General features: G+C 34.3%; 1 protein-coding gene across 7 annotated transcripts in view; it reads right to left on the bottom strand.

The window, feature by feature from the left end:
- Nucleotides 1-25190, bottom strand: part of PIGN (phosphatidylinositol glycan anchor biosynthesis class N) — a 137993-nt gene that overhangs the window by 63418 nt on the left and 49385 nt on the right. For all 7 annotated transcript variants that reach the window (XM_024236105.3, XM_054538045.2, XM_024236103.3 and 4 more), the window contains 2 exons: nt 2335-2413; nt 883-1065 (listed from right to left, as the gene is read on the bottom strand). In XM_024236105.3, coding sequence (XP_024091873.2) covers nt 883-1065; nt 2335-2413 — 262 coding nt within the window. The remainder of the gene's footprint in view (nt 1-882; nt 1066-2334; nt 2414-25190) is intronic.

The following is a 25190-nucleotide window of genomic DNA, read 5'->3' on the forward strand; positions in this document are numbered from 1 at the left end:
ATAATAAACACTAATGGCCTTACTTCCATTACAGAATAATAAAATATAAAATTGGAAAAGTTACCACTGGAAATATCTGCAGACTATTATTAAAAATACACCACCAGGATATATTACTTTTTAGAGAACTTGAACATGGTAATAATCATTAAAGAGAATGAAGCAAAGGAAATGAAAGTGGCATATTCTCCCTGGTAAATGATAGTTAGAAATATATTTTAAAAGAGTAAAGTGTTTTAATGTAGTAAAACCATATACGTACTGTTATATTGTCTCAGCAATATGAAGTCTCATTAAAGAGATTTTTTTAATTTTTATTTTTTCACTGAAAGCATAGTAAAGTAGGAACAAATTCTTAAGAATACATGGAAAGGTCTAGAAATCTGCATTTTGAGAAACTTCAAAATGTTAAAAGAAGGTAAGAGTAATTAAAAATGTATACATCATTTAAGAAGAAACATTATTAGCAAATAATTTTATTGTTTTCTAGCTCCTAAACTTTTAATATCAGATAAAATTAAATACATTGTTTTGAAGTAGTTTTCTGACCAGTTGTACTAGAAAGATATGTAATACTTATAAAATGCTAGTTATAAAATAAAACAGAAGATCAACACCATTAATAACATAGGAATACTTAAATTACTTACACCTCTATCTTTATAGCTTTCTTAAGTTATAGGATCATTATTATCAATATATCTTTTTCTCAACTGAAGAAACAGAGATAACTGAAGAAAAATCCAATACAATAAAAGCAAATGAAAGATAAACAAGAGTTAGCTTAGAACAATGACTTGTACATCCTATAAACTCATTACACTGGATTCAGTACTAGTGATTTTATACCATCATCTGAATCTTCACATTTTCTAAACGTACCTTAACTTCTTTACTAACACCTTTTATAAGATTGGAATGAGACTTGATGATCAACAAAGAAGCATAAGATATCCATCCCACAAAACCAATAACAACATTGACGCCCAGAAAGAATCTGTCATATGTGTGATAATAGGACAATCCTTTCAACGCAAGATGAATTAGCTCCTTGCAAAGGGAGACCTATGGAGAAAAAACATATAACTTGCTAACAGAAATAATAAGAAAACCTACATTTTAAAGAAAGGAAAATTTTAAATTCCTAACAGCCAAACTGTTGTATTAAAATTAGCGAATAACTGTAGATGATGGATTAAGAATAGATTTTAATTGTTCCAGGATCTTCTTTTAAAGTATGAGAAAAATTCGGAATAAAATGAACTTTTTAATCTTAATAAGAAAGGGCATTTTAAATGTAAACTATTTGTGTTGTATACGTGTGTTTGTGGAAATGATCTTCAGACAACTCATAAAAGAAATGAAGGCTCTCTAATATAGGTCCCAAATCATGAAAATGGCCATATTTATATTTTTTATTTTCTCATATGAGATTACTCAAATCAGTTATAAAACATCATTAAGTAGCTTAATATTTTACAGGAGAAGAATAGCTTATCATTTTAAAATCATCAAAAAAAGCATTAGAAATGACTGGATTGGCAATTATTTAGGCAATTTTAGAAATGAAAACAATTCTTTTCTACTTTAAAATTAAATGACCATTTAACAAGGAAAAATTAATGAAAAACAGTGAGATAGGAGTTTGGAAGAGTCAAAATTTCAACATGAATCATTAGACTTTTAATAATGTATAGATAATTCCAAGTGGCAAACATATAGCATTCTAAAATATTATACATTAAGTAGGGTGACACAAACTTGACATCTATTTTCTCATTTTAAAAAATGGTAATAGTTCATTTCTAATGCTAACCTAAAAAAATGTGGGCTGGGTGCGGTGGCTTATGCCTGTAATCCCAGCACTTTGGGAAGCCAAGGCAGGTGGGTCACCTGATGTCAGAAGTTCGAGACCAGCCTGGCCAACATGGCAAAACCCCATCTTTACTAAAAATACAAAAACTAGCTGGGCGTTGTGGTGCATGCCTGTAATCCCAGCTACTCAGGAGGCTGAGGCAGGAGGACTGCTTGAACCTGGGAGGCGGAGGTTGCAGTGAGCTGAGATTGCGCCACTGCACTCCAGCCTGGGCAACAGCGAGACTCTGTCTCAAAAAAAAAAAAAAAAAAAAAAAAAAAATTTTTACCCATAATATTAGTTGAAATAAGAGAGATCTGTCCATTGCTAAAGCAGGCTACTCAGGAAATGCAATCCTTCCTTGAGGGCTCAAGAAAGCTCCCTGGCCTGCCTACTTTGCTCTCCATTGCCATATTTTTCTCCTCCCCATCCCCAAAATGATAATCAGCTATTTATGTCTATAAGGCCAGTATACTTACCACTTCGTCAAACTTTCTGTGTTTTATATAAGATCTTGCTTTTCTTAAAATGTTGAACTGTTTGGAATCAGAAAGCAGTCTATATTAAAAAAAAAAAGAATAGGTTTAAAGGGTTTCCTCATTCCAAGTATATGTTTCTTTTTTCCCCTTAATTAAAAAAAAAAAAGGTAGTGAAAATTACAAAACAGCAAACAAAACAAAACAAAAATAAAAGAAAAAAACCTGAATTGCTGTTGGTTCTCTGAAGTCTTCCAAGAAATAGCTTATAGTTAAATTTGGTTTTCTTGACTCGAAGTTTCAAATGCCAAACTACACTTATGAAAGTCATATAATCCGTCATTCTGAAGAAATGTAATACTCTGGCTTACAAAGAAATTCTGATTAAATGGAAGTAATTAGCAGAACACCAAATGTATGGCATGATCTCTGCCACTCAGTTGTCCTGTGCTCACGGCAGACTTCACATGACTGAGGACAGATCCATCAATGTTCTTTTTATCCCTGAGCCAAACAGGGCCTGAGAATTATCATTATCAAAGAGCTCCAGGCAGAGCCTAACCACCATTGGAAGTTAATGAATAATTTGGATCTATTTGCTATTTTTATACTATATCGTATACCTTCTTGGTTCCTCTTTCATTTCTCTTTCCACCATTTCCCTATCCTGTTAACAAGAGAAATACCCCTAAAAAATACTGCATAACCCGAAACTATATAAAACAAAAGTCATTAAATTTATGGAATGTGGAAATTGAGGAAATATAACCAGAATTTAATTGCCTTAATGAAATAAATCGATATATTTAAATTCAAATTTGAATATATGCTGCTTAACTAAAACCTACATGTCTAAAATGAATGCCTTTACATTTTAAAAATGCATGCAAAGTTATTTAAGGCTATATTAGGTTGGATCACATGAAATTGATGTTTCATAGGCCAAAAACTACTAAATTAAATATTGGCAATTGCACATGGGTCAACATAATATAATCACTTATCTTCTTTCTACTTGGCTCAAGCAGTCTCTGAAGAGATAGGACTGAGACTTGTACAAAGTAAATCTTTTAAGCAGTCATTATTAATTTGGGAGGGGGGAGGGTCAGAGACTTCTTTCAGAATCTGAAACTCTTGTCTAGAAAATGTACATAATCCAAAATTTAAAATATAATTTCAGAAAATTCATAAACCCAGAAGCTTATCTATGAACTCTCTCAGAGTTCTATGGGATACTCTGATTAAGGATCTGTGCTTTGGCTTGGGACAGTGGTTCATGCTTGTAGTCCCAGCACTTTGGGAGACCGAGGTAGGAGGACCACTAGAGGTCAGGCGTTCGAGACCAGCTTGGGCAACAAAGCAAGACCTCATTTCTACAAAAAATAAAAAGAGGATATGTGCCTACTCTAAGAGCTCCCAGATATTCCAACTCAGGGGAACCCAACCACACTGGGTTCTCATGTTGCAGACTGCAGGAAAATTCCCCACCACTGGACTCACTGGGATTTGGAGGGAAAAGGTGCCACAAGGCAAAAACATATGAAAGAAAAACAAGTTACTTTAAAATGTTGCTTTGATCCAGTTCTCTGTCCCTTCAGACACCATACATTTTGAAGTGTTTTCCCAGAAGCCTTAGTATAGCAATTACTGTGCCAAAGTGCATAGGCATTTTTTGGAAGGCTATATCTAGGTTGAATTTCCCAAATTTCCATAAAAGCTTTCTAGTTGGCCTCCTTCCTCTTGCTCTGATCCACTCAGCTTCCTAAAATACTGATTGCATCCCCTCACTTACAATTGATATGGGCCTCTCACTGTCTACTTCATCAATTCTAATCTTCCTGGACTATTGATGACCCTCTGCTGCTATTTCACTTAATTTCCCATTATCGCAAATGTGTACCCTCAGCTGCATAATGGTGAAACTCTTCAAGCTTCACCTATCTGGTATCATAAAGATCTTCCCCTCTTTGCTTTCTAAAATCAAATATTCATCATCCTTTATGGTCTACTCCAAATCTCACTTCACATCATTAGCACTTCAGTTAGTGGTCTAATGATCAGTTTATTTCTCTTCAATTAAATTTTAACCTCCATGTGGGCCAAGATAATGTCTTATATTCCATTAATATCCACAATAATACTTAGCAAAGTGCTAAAGCACATAAAATGAATCAATAAATCTTGAATACAATGCTATCAAAATATTGCAGACCTAAAAAAGGAAGAAAAATAAGAGACTAACATACATTGCCATTTGTAATGTACCTAAAATTTTAAATAAAAAGAAAGAAAAAAAAGCTTGTCTGAAGCTAAATTACTTAAGCTAATTTAACAGACATTCTGTTAAGTGAAGTCTTATGAAGAATGAGAGAAAAAAATTCTCAAGGAGAAATATTTACATTATATATTATGTTATGTTATATTATATTGGAAGTATTAAGGTAAAGAAACAGGAGTCAGGGTAATTTATAAATTTTTCCTAAATGCACTATTTATAAAACTTGGGACATGCGAAAGGTAGACATATCAAAGATTTGCAATATATCTGGAATTCACCAAATGTTCTATACAAGCCTCACTGTATCACCATGACATTAAAGACTCTCATACACTTGTCCCCAAATACAAGTTTTATTTTTAGTTTTCCATCAAATTGAGAGGGGATATAAGTAAATTTTCTTGGTATCCGTACTTTAAACATAAAGAGGTTTTGTAAGAAATATAAAGTCTAGAATATAGAGTACAATATGTTCAGATTTATGTAAACAAAACCAAATAACAACAAAATAAATGGGGGTTGGCAGGGGAGTAATTAAAGGAATGCCATATATGAACTAAAATGAACAAGGGAGATCTACACATATAAACATGGATAAATCCTGAAAACCAAACTAAATGGAAGAAAGAATTGTTAAATAAAATACATTTTTAAAATAGGGATTGAAGTGTATTACACCATTTTATTCCCCATCCCCCCCCAAAAAAAGAATCTAAATATGGTAAAATGTTCACATTTTCTTAAACCTGAGTTGTGGGTACAACAATTTTTATTATATCCTCTATTCTTTTCAGCATGTTTGAAATATTTTATAAATAAAACTTGAAATATAACAAGAAGGATATACATATATCATGTATACATATGTATTCTTGTCTACTTCATCAATTCTATTCTATCAATTCTTGTCTACTTCATCAAAGCTATATTTTTTAGCTCCCACATATGAGCGAGAACATGTAAAATTTGTCTTTCTGTGGCGGCCTTATTTCACTTAACATAATGATCTCCAGTTCTACCCATGTTGCTGCAAATGACAGGATTTCATTCTTTTTTATGAATGAATAATATTGTGTCATGTATATATACCATATTTTGTTTATCCCTTAATCCACTGATGGGCACTTGGATTGATTCCATATTTTAGCTACGGCAAGTAGTACTGCAATAAACATAGGAGTGCAGATTATCTCTTCAATATATTGATTTCCTTTCTTTTGGATATTATTGGATATTATTTAGATTGTATTCCTGTATATATGTATACATGATATAGATAGATAGATACATAATAAACTGCAACTTTGCCTTCAAAGAAAAAGACTATAAGACTGGAACACAGGAGGAAAAGTGACTTTTTATTATTGTTTGTATAAATTTTATTGTGTGCATGCATTACTTGTTCATTAACACTTTTAAATAAAATGATTAGAACACTAAGATTTAACCATAGCTTCTGGTTATGCCAGAGAAGCTTTGGGCATAGCAATGCTCCCACCAAGAACAGCTAGAAAGCCCAATAAAATAAATTTGAAGGTACCAAAACAATCAAGTAATGAAAGGCTACGATCCTAGAAAGAAGGAAACAACAGGGAAGTAGTCCAAAATTCTACAAACTGTATCTTTGAGGGAATCTACCATTCTTATTCTTGGCACAAAGCAAAAGGCTGAGAATTCGGGGATATAGCTGCTGCCAGGAAGTAGAGAATCCAAGAGTCTTTGGCAATCTTGGAAGACTGGAGGGATAAAAATTAAAGTTTTTAGCTGCTAATGCAGCCAGAACTTGAGGACCTAAAAAGGAAGAAAAATAAGAAAATAATATACATTTTCATTGTGGATTTTTTAAGAAAGACATTTTAAAAGTGCATCTGGAATTTTAAACTAACAATATTCTGAGGTGAAATCTTAAGAAGAGTGAGAGAAAGAGCTTTTATAAGAAAGAAATATTATATTATACTATATTATTCAGACAACTCAGGTAAAGAAAGAAAGGCCAAGTCTTGGTGAGAAAAGAGGTGAAAAAAAAAGGTAAGTCTGACACTGATTTGTATAGAACAAGAGGACAAGAAGCTAAGAAGAATGCCCCTGAAAAGCAGACAGAAGTTTTTGTAGTCTCAAGATGTACAAGAGACAAAAATTGGTATTCAGTGATCACCAGAGAAGAAAGGTTCTAGATAATACAAGGTCTGTATTGGGATCCCTGAGATACTACACTCTAAGAACAGAGACAAACCAGAGGTCAAAGGAGGCTCAAAATCGCAGCACAGCCTTGAGTCAGCCACTACTCTTTGTGGCCATCAGAGGATAAAGTAAAACCTCTCTGGAGAAAAATGAGATAATCCAGAGATTCTAAAACTTTTAATATATAAAGATAAGGATTCATTTAAAAACTACCAGACTTAACAAACAAGACCAATTGAAAAAAAAAATAGAAACAAACTCACAAATGATTTGGTTATTGGTATTATCAGGTACAGATGCTAAAATAATTATGGTTAATAATGTCAAGAAGACAAGACAGAAAATTGTACCAAATAACAGAATCTATTTTTTTCATAATCAAAATGGAAGTTCTAGAATTTAAAAGCATTTAAAAACTGAAATTAAGAACTCAATAACAGCAATCTAGACACAACAGAAGAGAAATCTGGTGTAACTCATGACAGAATCAGTAGAAAATATCTTGCCTGGGCTGGGTGCAATGGCTCACGCCTGTAATCCCAACACTTTGGGAGGCCAAGGTGGGCAGATCACTTGAGGTCAGGAGTTTGAGACCAGCCTGGCCAACATGGTGAAACCCAGTCTCTACTAAAAGTACAAAACTTAGCCGGGTGTGGTGGTGCGTGCCTTTAAACCCAGCTACTCAGGAGGTTGAGGCAGGAGAATCGCTTGAACCTGAGAGGCACAGGTTGCAGTGAGCCAAGATGGTGACACTGCACTCCAGCCTGGGCAACACAGTGAGACTCTGTCTCAAAAAAAAAAAAAAAAAAAAAGAAAGAAAGAAAGAAAAAGTAAAAAGAAAAGAAAATATCTTGCCTGAAGCTTGAAGAGCAAAAAAGACAGAAAAATACTAAAAAGATTATACAAATAGAATGCGAGTCATGATGAAACAGGTCTAATATGAATGTAATTGGAATCCCAGAGACGGAGAGATGGAATATGGCAGAAGCAACATCTGATAAGATAAAGGCCAAGAACTTTACAAAACTAATGAAAGATACTAATCCACAGATTTAAGAACATCTACAAACCCCAAGCAAAATAACTACAAAGAAAACCATGTATATGGACAGGGCAGTAAAACTGCCGAAAACCAGTCAAAGAGAAAATCTTAAAAGCAGCTGGGGGAAGGGGAAGGGGAAGGGGACAAATTGCCTTCAAACAAATGACATTAAAACAGTTGGTCGCTGAACAGGAATGATGGAATGACATCTTTAAGTTGCTGAAAGAAAATAACTGACAATCTAGAATTTCACTTGAAAAGATGTTTGAAAAGTAAAGGTAAAATAATGAATTTTCAAACAAATAACAACAGAAAAATATCTTTCATTGGCAAATACCCTTGAAAAGAAATGTCATATCATAGACAAGAAATACAGAAATGTGGAAAGGAATGAAGAGCAAAAGGCACAGTGAATATATGAGTAAATCTAAATAAATGTTGATAATACAAGGCAAAAAGTTGAAATGTAGCAATATATTTATAATTAAAATATATAACAATAACATCAAAGGTATGAAAGTTATTTAAAGTTAATTTACATTAATTTATATTAAACTAATAATGAGCCCAAAATGCTTGTCATAATCTGTAACATAACCATTAAAAGGATGTATAAATAACAAGCCAATATGTGGGCAGGGGAGGGCTGGAAAATTAAAATAATTTAAAATAGTTAATTTATCCTGCAAAAAACAAAATAAAACAGAAAAAGGAACATAAAACAGATGGGATAAATAGAAAACAAACCCAAATATATCAGTTATTATAGTAAGTATAAATGGTCAGAAAACAACTAAAAGAAAAAAAGTAGAATACTGGATAAAAAAACAAAAACAACAAAGTCAATTATGTGCTACTTACAGAAGACATACCTTAAATATAAGAACATCAAAATGTTAAAAGTGAAAGGATATGAGAAAAGACATAACACACAAATACAAACAATGCTGCTGTCATTATACTAACACAAGTCAAGGCACTGACTTTAAGGCAAAAGTCTTAAGATAGGGTTAGGGCATTGGCAAGGGCATTTGCCAATGACACACTAGAATGCAAAGACTAAGGTAATGCTGAGAGATGATGTAAGGCACAATAGAAAGTCAGGGATATTTCTGAAGAAGAAAAGGCTACAATAGCAGCCAGCAGTGTCATTTTAGTCTTAGGAAAAGTTGTTCTAGTAAGTCACATAGAGAGTTGGCATCACACTTCCTGTGCCCAGACCTCAGAATTCACCCATCAAACCATGGAGGTAAAAAAATTCCCATTCTAAACCTTATTCAGGAAATAAATCCAAGCACTTTACACATTTTTATCACTAAAAGCTGATAATCTATTGAATATTATTCAATAAATATTGAATATTTTATTGTTATACATGAATTAACACATAAATTATTCCATGATGCAGAAAAGTTTCTATTTCTGAAGGGCATAACCTTTTGCAGGGAATTCTATTTATCTGAATGGATGGTAAGAACATTTCCTGTCTACTTTTTTAGCTCCCACATATGAGTGAGAACATCTAAAATTTGTCTTTCTGTGTCACTCTTATTTCATTTAACATAATGATCTCCAGTTCCACCCATGTTGCTGCCAGTGACAGGATTTTATTCCTTTTTTATGAATGAATAATATTGCATCATGTATATATACCATATTTTCTTTATCCCTTAATCTACTGATGGGCACTTAGATTGATTCCATATTTTAGCTACTGTGAGTAGTACTGCAATAAACACAGGAGTGCAGATTATCTCCTCAATATATTGATTTCCTTTCTTTTAGATATATATATACCTAGTAGTGGAATTGTTGGATCATATGGTAGTTCTATATTTAGTTTTTTGAGGAACCTCCAAACTGTCTTCCATGGTGGTTGTACTAATTTACATTCCCACCAACAGTACACAAGGAGCAGAGAGCAGACTGGTGGTTACCAGAGGTTAGAAAAGTAGAGGGGAGAAGGCAATGAAGAGAGGCGGATTAATGGGTATAAATAACACAGTTTGATAGGAGAAATAAGACCTGGTGTTCAATAGAGCAGTAGGATGACTATGGTTAACATTAATCTATTATACATTTCAAAATAGCTGGAACAGAATAATTAAAAAGTTCCTGGTGTACAGAAAAGATAACTATTTAAGGTAATGGACATCCAAATCTCCCTGATTTGATTATATGAATGTATCATGTACCCCTAAAGTATGTACATAATGTATCAATTTTACAAAGAAAATTTTCAAACTAAAATTCCTAGATTACTCATATAAGCTAAATTTCTACTTAACTTCCTTATATTATTTTTATTTCAATTAATATTTCTTTTATAACATTCAGAATCCAATAGCAAATTTTTATCAGTTCTCTCTTAATGAATGCATATGCCTAGCACTTCCTTGCTTCTAGGTTGATAGCACAAACAGCGACAAGGACATCTGGAGTGGATTCAGATTAGCAGCAAGATCAAATACAGGGCTGAAAATTAACTTTACCTAAGGAAAGGCTGAAGGAACTACATAACTTAATATGGTGAAGAGAAGACTTCTGGAATGAAAATATGTTCTCAGATGCTAATAAAAAAGACTCTGATTAGTTATTCTTACTTCTGAAAAGTAAATTGATTTACTTGGTACAAGAATCTTTGTTCAGAGAATATGTTTTCAAGAAAGAAGTTTAAACATCGACACCAAAGAGTTTAGATTCTTTCCAGTTCCCTCTAGACCTATCTTTCTTCTTTTTCCAAAATAATACAAGTTTTAGATATAATATAGTATAATAATGATAAATTATTCATCTATAAAGTCTCTGGGATATTTGCAGTATTAATTAACTCTCATGCCCTTATAAAGAATAAGCCAGCAATGGAATGTAAATTTTTGATTAACAAAAATGACCATAATAGAGGCTGGGTGCAGTGACTCAGGCACTTAGTACTTTGGGAGGCCAAGACAGAAGGATTGCTTGAGGCCAGGAGCTCGAGACTAGCCTTGGCAACATTAGCCAAGCATGGTGTTGCTCACCTGTTGTCCTAGCTACTCAGAAGGCTGAGGCAGGAGGACAGACAGCTTGAGCCCAGGAGGTCATTGCTCCAGTGAGCCATGACTGGGCCACTATACTGCAGCCTGGGCAACAGAGTGAGACCCTCTTTCTAAAAATGAAATTTTAAAAAATTAAAGACTATAATAGAAAAAAATTCTTAAAGCCTTAATAATTGCTGAAAAGTTACATAAGTGATCAAATCTGCACTTAAATGCCTACAAGATGATGGAAAATGAGGATAATAAAAACATACTGTCTACTGATGAGAAAAAACAAACTATGTCTTGAGTGAAAAAGAAGGCACATTAAGAACTAAATGGCTGAAAAAAACCTATCATGATATTAATTTGCTGATAAGAACTTTCAAAGAATATTACCATTTATTCCATAGACCAAATGGACTTCCTAAAATCAGGATGAAAATAAGAGTGAGGAAACTGAAAGATATTAGAAAGCAGTTGTACAATGAATATCCAATTCATTTCACCTTTTGAATTAAGATAGTAAGAGTCTGATACCAAGTTAGTTTAACAAGAAAATATGGTATTATCCAAATCTATTCAGTTTTTGAATTTTAGATATTAAGGGAGAGTTTGACTAGTAAGGGGCATCTAAAATATTAACTGAATGTTTGGTTCCTATGTTAGGAAAATTAGTTGGCATAATGAGGAATAGGGAAGGATACTTGAATGCAGACAATAGGAAACTTGGAAGGCCAGAGAAGAAGGAGATCCACTAATTTTGTCACGTTATAACTCATTATATCTTTTGTTACTATAAAAGTGAAAAAAAAAAGTGAGACAAAACTGTATAGAAAAGGTTTCTTAAAATTCTACTTTTATGAACTAATTATGAGCCCTAATGCATGAAGCATCATATAGAGAGACTGAAACACTCAAATTTTCACAAAGGTGTTATGACACTAAACTTGTTGGCTTACCTCCCTGACAGCTCCTTATTCAGAAATGGAATAACTTCTTAACAATAAAAACTTACTATGTCTATATAATGAGCTGCCATTAAGATCAGATTTTGAGAAAAATGATTAAATAAACCATAGCAACACTAGTAGACCAAGCATTCCACAGAAATACCATTATTTACTATATTACTGAACTATACATGTGATCTAAATCTGCTTAAAAGAATACTTACCAAATTTCACTAAATTTACTAATTTACCAAAAGATCTGATGGCATTCCCTTTAAAAACATAAAGGTACTAAATTACATAGCATTTGAGGCAGAAGGAATGGCAAAAAAAACACCAGATTAGGAGAGAGACTGTCTAGATTCAAGTTTTAGCTGTAAATCTCACTAGCCAGGTAACTAAAGACTTGGGAGTTTTAGGTTTATTACCTATAAAGTGGAGGAAAACCTGCTTCCCACAACTCACAGGTACCTGTGAATGATATGTGTACAATGCAAATCTAACCATGCCTTAAAATCCACTACTTTGAGGACAAGGTACAAATGCTAAACCTGCCTATGAGGAGAGATATGGCCCCTGCCCATTCCTCTCTTTTGCTCTTTCCTGCACTTCTTCAAATACCAGACATCATATGCCTTAGGGCTTTCTCCAACATGCTTTGAAATTTTTGTTGTGTTTCCTTTCAATGTGTGCACATGGGAAAACAGACAAAATTTATTTTACATTTTGCCTATTTTTTTTGCTAAAAAACTTTATGTCTCATTATGTGCCTTTATGTAAATCTATTTCAGAAAACCATAAACTACAGAAATACTTCTCTTATAAAAATATTTTTCTCATCAAAAAACATGTAATTATTTTTAATAGTTAAATACAAAAAAGCATGAGTAAAAAATAAAAATCACTGCCAGAGCACATATCTTACTAATGTTAGCATTTTTTGTTAAATTCCCTTTATATATACACACACACACACACACACACACGTATGTGTGTATAAATATACACATATGTATATATATGTGTATATATACACATACATGAATTTTTAATGTAGTTGTAATCATACCAAATGTGTAACTTTGTAAGTTGCATTTTGTTGATGATTATATTATAAACATTATTCTAAGACATATTAGAACCTGAAAACAGAACATTTAATGGTTGCATAGTCCTTCTAGTAGACATGTTATTATTGTTCAGTTATGTGGTTTTCCATTTTTTTGATTATAAGCAATCCTAGGATGAATACCTTGGGGCAAAGACTTTTTCACATTCACTTCCTGAAGTTCTGTATCACACGATGGAATTGCTTGGTTAAAGATTTTAAATACTTTAAGGTTCTTTACAATGTGGAATTTACTCTCCAAAAGAGTGATTATATACGTGTACACTACAACAGCAATTTGTGTCCATTTAGCAACATAATCATATAAAAATCTTTTTTGCTAATTTCAAAAATGGAAAAAAGTATGTCTAACTTGAATTTGTTTTTCTTTAATAAATACTAAGGTTGTGTTCGGTGTATATTCTATTACGAAAAAAATTTTTTAAGTCTTGCTTTAAAATGGGATGTTAAATAAAGCTATAAAACTAAAATAACTAAATATTTTAAAATACAAATGAAAAACACAAAAATCAGTGTTTTCATGACATCATACATAACTCACAAAGAATAATTTGGAAAATCTGAATAACAATTCTGAAATACAGTAAGTTTTAAAAGTTTTATGACTTACTAGTTGGTGATTACTAGAACCCATCAAGGGTTTTAGTAACCCAATTTTATAACAGTTTACAATTAAAACAGCATGAGAAAAAAACCTGAAAACAAGAGTATCTGGATCAGTCATTGTATCTGTTTTTGGTCCACGCAATTTCTATTTTTATTAACAAACAAAAGCAGTTTCAAAAATATTATTACATATATCACAAAATACCATAAGACTTCACCTGTTTGTCCTAAGATTCTTTCAACATATATAACATTTAAATAATAATTATTATGCTTTCTAGTGATTAATACATTTTTCTACATTCTGCCAGATAAACTAAATATTGATGTCATGAATTCATGGTAAACACTATAGTGTTTGCAAACTGACAAGTTTATGTCATTTTTCTAAAATTTTACCACAGAAAATATCATTTTATATTACAGGTGCTGAGTGATTTATTAGGCTGGAGCAAAAGAACTAGTGTAAACTATGATCAAGGAACATAAAAATCACTGTAATGAAATGCTTATATGTGCTTAAAAGCTTCATGTGAACTTTTTAAAGTCTCTGCATCCCAGTTTCATCACGTATTGAAAATCTATTTTACAAAATGTAAAAACAGGGAAAAACAATATTAGCACTTCTTATGCTTTCTCTCTGTCCTTGCCCAATATTCCAGCCTCTAGTATCCTTAACTGAGGGATTTCACCCAGCCTCACAGCATCAATTAATACTAGGGTATGGATAATTTCCAAAATCGATGTTTAGAGCTCGATTCCTGCTCCTGAGCTTTAGACTCAGATTTCCGATTGTCTATAGAGTCGCACCATGATGCTGTTCTACAGACAGCTCAAATTCAGCAGATCCGCAACTGAACCTGACCTCCTCCTATGAGCAGCAGTTCAGTCAATCATAATATACGTCCAACATCTCTCAAAACAGGGAATTTCACACTTCAACACTTCCCCTTTCCCTTACCCCTGGCCATTGCCTAGGGCTTAATGATTCAACTTCCATTGTACCTTAAATCCCTAACTTCCTTCCCTTCCTATCTTGTCAATCTTAAAGCAGTATTTCTCACGGAGGACACTGGGAAGGATAAATCTTACTCTGGTTAGTGACAGATTCTGTGCCAGACTGCCTGGGTTCCATCTTAGCTTCAATGTTTACTAATTCTGTTATTTGGGGGAAGTATCTTTCTGATTCAATTTCCTCATGTGAAAATCAGATACAGGTGCTCCTCAACTTAAGATGAGGCTACATCCCAATAAACCCATCATAAGTTGAAAATATCTTGTCAATTTCCATTTACACCTAACCAACCAAACATCATAGCTTAACCTAGCCTATCTTAAATGTACTCAGAATATTTACATCAGGCTACAGTTTGACAAAATTATCTAACACAAAGCTTGTTTTATACTGAAGTGCTGAATATCTCATGTAATTTATTGAATACTGTTGCTGAAGTATGGTTTCTATTGAATGCGTATAGCTTTCACACCATCATAAAGTCGAAAAATCCTAAGTTAAACCACTGCAGCTGAAGTATCTGTAATAACAGTACCCGCCATATCAGGCTGTTTTAGGAATTAAATGAGTGAACACTGATAAATTATTTAAAACAGTGCCTTGCATACACTAAGTACATAATAACTGTGAATGGGTAGTCATGAGGAAAGCAATGGTGTTAAGACCTCATCATTTGCTTGAACAACTGCAACAGTCTGGTTTTTTGGGGGGTTTTTTTTTGGGTGTTTTTTTTTTGAGACGAGGCATTGCATCTTCCCCCAGACTGGAATGCAGTGGTGTGATTGAGGTTCACTGGAGCCTTGACCTCCCTGGCTCAAGAGATCCTCCCATATCAGCCTCCTGAGTAGCTGGGACCTATATCCTGTGGCATTTTGCTTACTCCAATTATCCAGGCCATAACAAACATACATAATAGTGGAAGGAGAAGATGGGACTGATGATGGAAATGGCAATTAAAAATACATGGTGCTATTTTCCCAACAAGAAAATGCATGGGAAACTACACATGGAAAACATACCAACAAACTTATAAAAAAATCCTTATGAAATTTTCTAACTCTTGGTTTAGGATATTTATCTTCTAAAATATTTTTTATTCCCACTTTTATAATGTCAAAAACATCTTATAATTCCCACAAGAATTATTCCTGAATTTAAAAATATCATACATAAAACAACTATACATTTAAAAATCACTATACTATTCATGACATTAGCAAAAAAATATATAAAATTCCTGAATTTCAAACTTGGGGAAAAGGATTTGATTATTTTCTTCCCCTCCTTACAGATACTTGTGACTGGTGTGACAAACTGAGGGCTTTCAGAGAAATCATCTTTGGAGATGATGAGATTTGCTCGTGGTAAAAAGTATAAACAAAGAAATGGCTGGAGGCCAGCCAGGAGGAATGCCAAAGAAACTCCTAAATGATCAGACCACAGAGCTAGTAACATAATTAAAACCACTAGGCCACGGAAGGTATTTTACATTTAAACAAGGAACTTTAGAACAGATGGGGTCCATAAGAGATCAGGAGGAAAAAGTACCCAACTCCAGAATCACTGCATAGATAACAGTGTTAGCTCAGGGCACAGCTGGATACTCACATGCAGCCACGGAGATCAAGACAAAAAGAAAAGAAAAAAAGGTAGAAGAGTTCATTTAGGTTGATATGAGGAAAAAAATTATCCTTTGTTTTCACATTACCAAAGTGGGTTTTGAGTCATTAAAATATTTTAATAAAATGTTTAAAATATTCATTAAATTCTATAAGCCCATTATTTCTAGATAGCTATAATATTTTATTATTGCATTTGCATCTATTGTCCCTTAGCTAAAATACATTTTCTTTAATATATTTAACATGAAAAATGTAAGGCAAAAAACAACTATTAAATTTCTTCTATTTGGCTTTAAAATAAGAAGTCATCATAAAGAAATATTAAAATATAAGTACACAAAGATGTTTCACTGGAAATGCAGATCTCCCCACTCCCTGCAAAATTCCCTTCCAAGGACAATGCAAAGCCAACATTGGAAAGCACTTTCTATTAGCTCTCAACACCTGGCTTTCTCTCCCCTTGCCTCAATTCCTTACTCCCTTCTCTCCCTCCCTCAGTGGCATGCTGAGGGCTGCTCACACCAGCTCCCAAGAGCAGATGGTGTACAACTCTTCCCTTTCTCTAGTCGCATCATCCTTGGCAGCTTGAGATTGATCATAGTGAGCGTATTTATACCAATGAAATTGGCAAAGGCTATTAATGGGAGTCTTTCACTCTCTCAGAGAGCTGAGCCTCTTGCTAGCACATCACTGCCATACTTTCCCACCTTAAGTCCACATTCTTAGCTGTCTCAGACTCACTGCAGCCCATAGCAATTAGTGTCAAGTTAATGAAAGCTGGTATATTGGCTGTTACTACCTCAGAAGGGCGTTGAGCTAAAGACTTCTTGCGTCTCCATCTCAGCTGCTCTCTGAGGTATCAACAAATCAAAAGTTCTCTTTCCAACACTGCCTTCACTGAAGTTGTCTTGTTTAACTTCCTATAAATTTGCATCCCTCATCTGTAGGTTTGGTGCTCCTCAACTGTTCTTACAAAAACAGTCACTCATAATACATTGAACTATCCCTTATCACACTGTATCATTTGCTATACTGTCTATATGTTCCCATTAGACTTTGAGTCCAACAAGGGCAGGCACTATGTCTATCTTTTCTAACATCCAGTATAGTGCCTGGGACACAGTAGGAAAACAATAAATACTGGTTAAGTAAACCAATGAAGCATTGTAAGATAATTACTCTGCAATGGCTGAAATGATGACAAATATAAACTATTAATTTCTGTTGAGAGTTAAATTGTGTCCCCCAAAAAGATCCTAACCCCTGGTATCCAGGAATGTGACCTGATTTTGAAATAGTGTCTTTGTAGACATCATCAAGCTAAAGCACATTAATACTAAATTAGGGTGACCTTTAAATCTAGTGACTGGTGTCCTTGAGAGGGAGATCTGGAGACAGAGACACAAGGAAGAAGACCACTGATGACAGAGATAGAGAATGGAATGATAAAGCTACAAGCCAAGGAAACCAAGGATTGCTTGCAGCCCCCAGAAGCTAGGTAGAGGCAAGGGAAGATTCTTCTCTAAGCCTTTGGAGGGAGCATGGTTCTGGTGACACCTTGATTTTGGACTCCTAGTCTTAATTTTGGACTTTAGTCTCTAGAACTGTGAAAGAATGTATTTCTGTTATGCTAAGCCATGTAGGTTGTGGTAGTTTGTTATGGCAACCCTAGAAAACTAATATATCTTCCTATCAACTGCCCAAATTCAGATTGCCCACAAGGAAAAGTGATGGTTTTACTATTAATTTGCATTTTCCCTTTAATCTATGCATAGTTACATATATGAATAAACTAATGAAGTATTAACTTAAAAAGCAACATGTTTAAAATACAACATTCTACATAGTAATTTGTGAGGAAAAATTTCCTTTATTGATTAAATTGTTTTTATTGAAAATATCAAGTTTTAAAGAATCTATAAACATGTCATGTTTAAGTTAAAAAAAAAAGAGAAATGAGTTGTCTTAATCTGTGCACATTACTTTGCTGTAATTGTTACTATTCATTTTTTTCATGGTTACTTAATACTATAGAATAAAGTAAACCACATTTTAGGATTATCAAGAATTTTATCAATTATTCAGGGTCAACTAGTGTTTAGAGGACAAGATCTCCTAAAATGTTGCCCTTTCTTACTCTGATTTTTGTTACATTTTTTTTGCTTTCATATACACATGACCTAATATTTTAGTAATACTTGTCTATTCCTTTTTAGAATGTCTATTTAAAGGGAAAAATATTTTAAGAGTATAAAGACAGAGAAAGCAGGGTAAAAATTTATTTCTAGAATAATTTTCATTCCTTTAGCATGATCAATGATATAGAATCATATCACCCTTCATGTCATAAGTGAATAAATGAATAATATTTTTCTACGTAGGTATGTGATGCACAGAAGTTTTTTTTTTAAAGATAAATTTCAGTTTTGAAGCAGAAAATTACATTTCTTACAAATAATTAGTAAATCAGATAGGTAAACTGGTAGAAAGTTTCACATACAAGCTAGTATTTAAATTGGGTCTAAGGGAAGGGCCCTTACCAGCTAAAAGAAACAAATTTTATTAGAGAAACCAAATACTGTTGCCATTTTAGTAGAAAATAGTTTTTTGTTAAGATTTCTTTGTTTCCCAAATTTATATAATAATTTTCAAATAAAAAAGTAACAAATATTTTTGCTTCTATTGGCAAGGTATATATCTCCTTCCCAATTCCGTATTTTTCCCCGAACTAAGATATCTCTTAAGAGATCTTTTTTGCTTTCTTCTTATTCTGTGGCATTTTTTCTTTTAAATTATTTCTTGTCTTACTCCAGCCTCTACAGTATACAATTTTAAACATAAAGTGTTTTTCCTCCTTTTACAGATGGGCAATCCTTTTATGCCTCTCCTGGTCATGTAGCTCCACCTGCTGGTCATCCTTCAGCATACCATCACCAGGGTCTACTGGACCCAATTTTAGCTTTAGGTTTTTGGGGTTTTTTTAGCAGTTCTATTTATTGGAATGGATGTGTTATGACTTTTATTCTTTTTAGAGGTCTTTAAAATATCAAAGAGAAAATATACTTATTTTTGCAAAAAAATAGGATATGCAATTACCACACGGCCCTGTTAGACCCTTTTACAAGCCTAAGATAAAGAATCTTGGCAATTTTATTTTTCCTATGTCCTGAAACATTTGCTATTTCATTACCCTAGGAATTATTTTATTATTCACCAATTACTCATAACTACGCTAGAAAAGACTGAACAAGACAATGGAAAAATGGTGAAGATACTATTAAACTAAAATCTAATAATGCTGGTGAAATTAATCATGTCACGAAAATTTCGATACTATGAATTTCCAGATGCCAATGTCCTAGATGAATTTTCTCAAATTAAGAACAGACAAGTGAACAATATATTTCTAAGAACAAAAAAAATGATGCTTATACAAAAGGAAAGACTATTACACAATAGTTTGTGAAAAGAACCTGGGTTATCTTTTTTGCTAAAAGCATGCGTGACAACAGTATTCTTTGATCTTTTATGTTTATAGGCCAACATTTACTTGATATAGTTTCTAAGAAGACATGCTGACATTATGTGCATATATAAAAGTGATTAAAAAGAAACATATGATGTTAATGTGAAAAAACCCACTGGACTAAAGAAATAAAGGGTCGATGGTACTCAGTAAATGGTGATAACTGTTTTTTCTGATAACACCAAACATTAAAGACTTGTAATGCAGAGCTAACATTTAGTCAATGCCCTCAAATGTTCTATTTCAAAATACCTCAAAGGGGGAATGAAATTTTTAATGGGTGAAAGTAAATACTCTTAAAAATAATTTAACACATAATTTCTGTGGTTCACATCTCCCTAAATGATTAAAAAATAATTTTCAATTTAGTATTCCACCTGGTTCTGGTATATTTTCCAATTTTATATAACTAATATAATTAATAAATTCTGATTACACTCAGGCACAGTAGCTCACGCCTGTAATCCCAGCACTTTGGGAGGCCAAGGCAGGCAGATCACTTGAACCCAGGAGTTCAAGATAAGCTTGGGCAACATAGGGAGATCCCATCTCTATTAAAAAAAAAATGATAAAATAAAATTCGGATTATGATGCTAGCTAATATCTTTTCCATATGACTGTTAAATTTTATATTTTATAGACCTCACACTTTTACTTATTTTTAAATATTTAGTTCTTTAATCAATGTAGAATTTAGTTTTGTGAATGAAATGAGGTTACAAGAGCTAGCCTTATTTTTTCCAAATGAATAGTCAATTTTCTTAGTACAAATCTTTCTCCTACTGATTTGAAACACCATCTTTAGTCAAAACCAAATCCCATATACAGATAGTCCCAAACTTATGAGAGTTTGACTTAGGATTTTTCAGCTAGCATGGAAGTGATATGCATTCAGTAGAAAGCATACTTTGAGTACCCATATAATTATTTTGTTTTTCACTTTCAATACAGTATTCAATAAATTACTTGAGATATGCAATACTTTATTATACAGTCAGCTTTATGTTAGATGATTCTGACCAACTGTAGGCTAATGTAAGTGTTCTCAGCACATTAAAGGTAGGCTAGACTAAGCTATGATGTTCAGTAGATTAGGTGTATTAAATCTATTTTGCACTTACAATATTTGCAACTTAGGGATGTAACCCCATCATATGTCAAGGGGCATGTTGTAGACAAGTGAATCTTATCTCTTTATGTACTCATGAATCAGTCCCGCTAAATCTTTGTTTGGCCTGCATCAATATTACATTTTTTAGAGTTATAATAGCTTTAGAATGTGTTCTGTTATCTAGCAGAGCAAATCTCTTATCTTGTTCTTCTTTCTCAAAACTAATTAAGCTATTCTTGAGAATTTATTTTTGATATAAATTTTAAAATTATGTTTTTGAGTTATACAAAAATCCTTTTGTTATAATACCATATTCAGTAAGTAATTTGGAGAGGACAGACATTTCTACAATATTGAACAGTACTATCCAACATTTGTTTATATATATTGTCTGTTATGTCCTTAATAAAATTTGATAGTTTTCTTTACAATATACATTTCTCATTATTTTACTGCTGGGTATTTTATTTCTATTATGAATAGTATCCTTTTCCAATTACATATTCTACTGATTTTTGCCAGTGATTAGATTATCTATTTATTTTGATAAACATACTTTTAAAAATATGTTTTATCAAAGCAATATATGCACATATTTTTAAAAAATCAAACACTATACAAGGGCATAATAACTCTTTTTCATTTCTCAGTTCACCAACCCAGAGCAAAAACTTTTACATGTGTTTGTTTTTAGTTATTCCGGTAGTTGCCTACATTTTTTAAAAACATGTTCTTCTTACTTTTTCTTGACTTGATGACTGGGGGTACTTTTTGTTGACCCCCTGTTGTCTCTGGCTTTCCTCCCCACTCAATTTGGCTATATCACATTTTTACCTCCTCTTTTGGTGACCTTGGTTACTTCATAATCTAATACCTAAGGCTGGGCGGGGTGGCTCACGCCTGTAATCCCAGCACTTTGGGAGGCCAAGGCGGGTGGATCACGAGGTCAGGAGTTCGAGACCAGCCTAGCCAACATGGTGAAACCCCGTCTCTACTAAAAATACAAAAACTAGCTGGGCGTGGTGGCACACGCTTGTAATCCCAGCTACTCAGGAGGCTGAGGCAGGAGAATCGCTTGAACCCGCGAGACAGAGGTTGCAGTGAGCTGAGATTGCGCCACTGCACTCCAGCCTGGGCAACAGAACAAGAGTCAGTCTCAAACAAAACAAGACAAAACAAAACTAATACCTAAACCTCTGACGAATTCAACTAAAGATAAAATTCTCCATATTCTGTTTCATGAAGCAATAGCACCGCTACTATTCCATGTACATTTCCTTCCCTCTCTGCCTTCCAACCTGTTAACTGCACTGGTACATTTTCAAGGCTGCTAACATTTGAATTCTATTCTGTAATCATAATTCATTCTTCCCTGCTTTGTCCAAGGATTGACTCTAAAAGCCGAAAACCAATATTTATACCATCACGACTATTTAAATACTGTCCACTGAAAAACAGAGTTTTATGCTACAATTAGATTTTCTCATCTATTTCTTTAAAGCCTTGATCCACATGACAATGTTCAAATGAATTCCCTTTCTCACACTCCTAGCAACTGTTCAAAATCATGCCACATCTGAGGGTGCTTTATATTTGAAGCATGCTTTCTTGTAAAGTTTGAAATGTTTCTTTCTCCCTTAAGTTTCTGATTGTCATTGTTTTTTTTGGTGGGGGGGCAGATGAAGAAATGTATGCTTTCTATGTATACATCATGTCCTTAATTTCCTCCAGCTTCTTACTCAATCCATCTATTACTTAAAATTCATTTCATTTAGTTTGAGGTCTACTCACTTCCTATTCTAATTTGGAGAATCTGCCTCTCATTTGGACTATTCTTATACAATTTAAGTTTTTTGTTGCTTTCTTCTTACGAAATATTTATTTTATTTTATTAAATGTAAAAGTTATTTTTAACGCATCTAGTACCTTTCCACATTTTGCAAAGTTAATGCTGCTTTTGTTTTATGGATGCAATAGTTTCTTAAATATTTCTGAGAATTTTAATGTTTTTAGGTTTGGTTCTGTTCCTTGAATTTCAGATGACCTCAAGAGTCCATTTCTCATGTTATCTTAGATCCTTTTGGCCATATTGCAGGCTTTTAGCAAGTGGTGATTTTTAGCCAGACAGGTCTACAGGCAGGGCTGGTCACTACGCCCTAGAGTGCGTGAGCCAGTACATGGGAATCAGCCATCCCGCCAGACCCCCAGAGGACATAGTGGCTTTAAATATGTATGTGCAGGCAGACACTGAACATCAAAGTAGGGGAAGTCTATGATCAGTTACCATGCCACGTGGAAAAAGGGGTAGCAATGTGCACCTGAACCCTTGCTGAAGAGTCCTTCCCTAACTAGCCTTTCTTTTTTTTCTTTTGTCTTTTCTTTTTTTTCTTTTTTTTTTTTTTTCCAGACAGGGTCTCACTCTGTTGCCCAGGCTGGAGTGCAGTGGTGGGATCTTGGCTCACTACTGCAACCTCCGCCTCCCAGGTTCAAGTGATTCTCATACCTCAGCCTCCCGAGTAGCTGGGATTACAAGCAGGTGCCACCATTCCTGGCTCATTTTTATATTTTTTGGTAGAGACAGGGCTTCACCACATTGGCCAGGCTCCTAACCAGCCTTCCTAAAGTGGCTGGTCTAAAGTAACCCTCACTTATTCTCACTCTCAACAGCCTGTGTATTTTCTTCATAAAAGGAATTGATACTCTGGGAGGCCGAGGCGGGCGGATCACGAGGTCAGGAGATCAAGACCATCCTGGCTAACATGGTGAAACCCCGTCTCTACTAAAAATACAAAAATTAGCCAGGCGTGGTGGCAGGTGCCTGTAGTCCCAGCTACTCGGGAGGCTGAGGCAGGAGAAGCGTTAACCCAGGAGGCGGAGCTTGCAGTGAGCCGAGATTGTGCCGCTGCACCGCAGCCTGAGTGACAGCGCAAGACTCTGTCTCAAAAAAAAAAAAAAGGAATTGATAATGTATTTCTTATTCACTTCTTCATTTGGTTATAGTTTGCCTGTAACACTACTGTACAAATAAACTCTATGAATGCAAAGCCTTTGTCTATCCTGTTCACTGCTATATCCACAAAACACATACTAGTCAATCAATATTTCTTGAAAAAGGTATGAATATTTATCTATTCCTCAGAAGCAATTCCATTAACAAATCTCAATTCTACTATACTACAATAAAAGAAAATTAGAATTAGCATAAGAGATGTTAAGTAACGTAATATCCTAATGATATATTTAGGGTAACCAATTTTATATGATCGTAACTTGCAAAATCCTAATTTCATTTTCTTTTTACTCTCCTATACACATATATATACACACATACAAACTCAAGTATACAATCACATTATTGAGAGGGTAATACAATATTTATGCCTTTCTTTTATTTTTGAGATGGAGTCTCGCTCTGTTGCCCAGGCTGGAGTGCAGTGGCGCTATCTCAGCTCACTGCAACCTCTGCCTCCCGGGTTCAAGCGATTCTCCTGCCTCAGCCTCCTGAGTAGCTGGGACTACAGGTGCCCGCCACCATGCCCAGCTAATTTTTGTATTTTTAGTAGAGACGGGGTTTCACCATATTGGCCAGGCTGGTCTCAAACTCCTGGCCTTGTGATCCGCCCGCCTCAGCCTCCCAAAGTGCTGGGATTATAGGCGTGAGCCACCGTGCCCAGCCGCCTTGCTAATTTATGAATATCACACTAGTGCAACAAAAGTTATCAAAAATAATTCCAATGAAGTCATTCAATCACATCCTTAAGATTCATAGATAAAACAATTTCTATTTAATTGGTCAATAGCAAAATCCTTGCTAATTGAAAGTGAACCTCAAAGATGCAAGCCCACATATACAGTCAGTAGTGCAGAGCCAGGTCTGTGATCTAGATCTTCCCTTTCCTGATTCAAGGAAAACACATCTTCCTGGACCTAGGACAGCAAAACCTGCTGCTCACCAAAGTCAGCTCTCTTCTTTGCCTACTATGATGGTTAATATTGAGTGTCAGCTTGATTGAAGGATGTAAAGTATTGTTCCTGGGTGTGTCGGTGACATTGTTTCCAAAGGAGATTAACCTTTGAGTCAGTGGAATGGGAGACGCAGACCCACCCTCAAGTGGGCATCATCTAATCAGCTGCCAGCACTGCCAGAATAAAGCAGGCAGAAGAATGTGGAATGAGCAGACTTGCTGAGTTTTCCAGCCTCATATTTCTCCTGCGCTGGATGCTGCCTGCCCTTGAACATCAGACTCTGAATTCTTCAGCTTTTGGACTCTTGGAGTTACACCAGTGGTTTGCTAGGGGCTCTTGGGCCTTTGACCACAGACTGAAGGCTACACTGTCAGCTTCCCTACTTTTGAGGTTTTGGGACTCAGACTGGCTTC

Source organism: Pongo abelii, chromosome 17 (genome assembly GCF_028885655.2).
Source record: "Pongo abelii isolate AG06213 chromosome 17, NHGRI_mPonAbe1-v2.0_pri, whole genome shotgun sequence".
Taxonomy (NCBI): Eukaryota; Metazoa; Chordata; class Mammalia; order Primates; family Hominidae; genus Pongo; species Pongo abelii.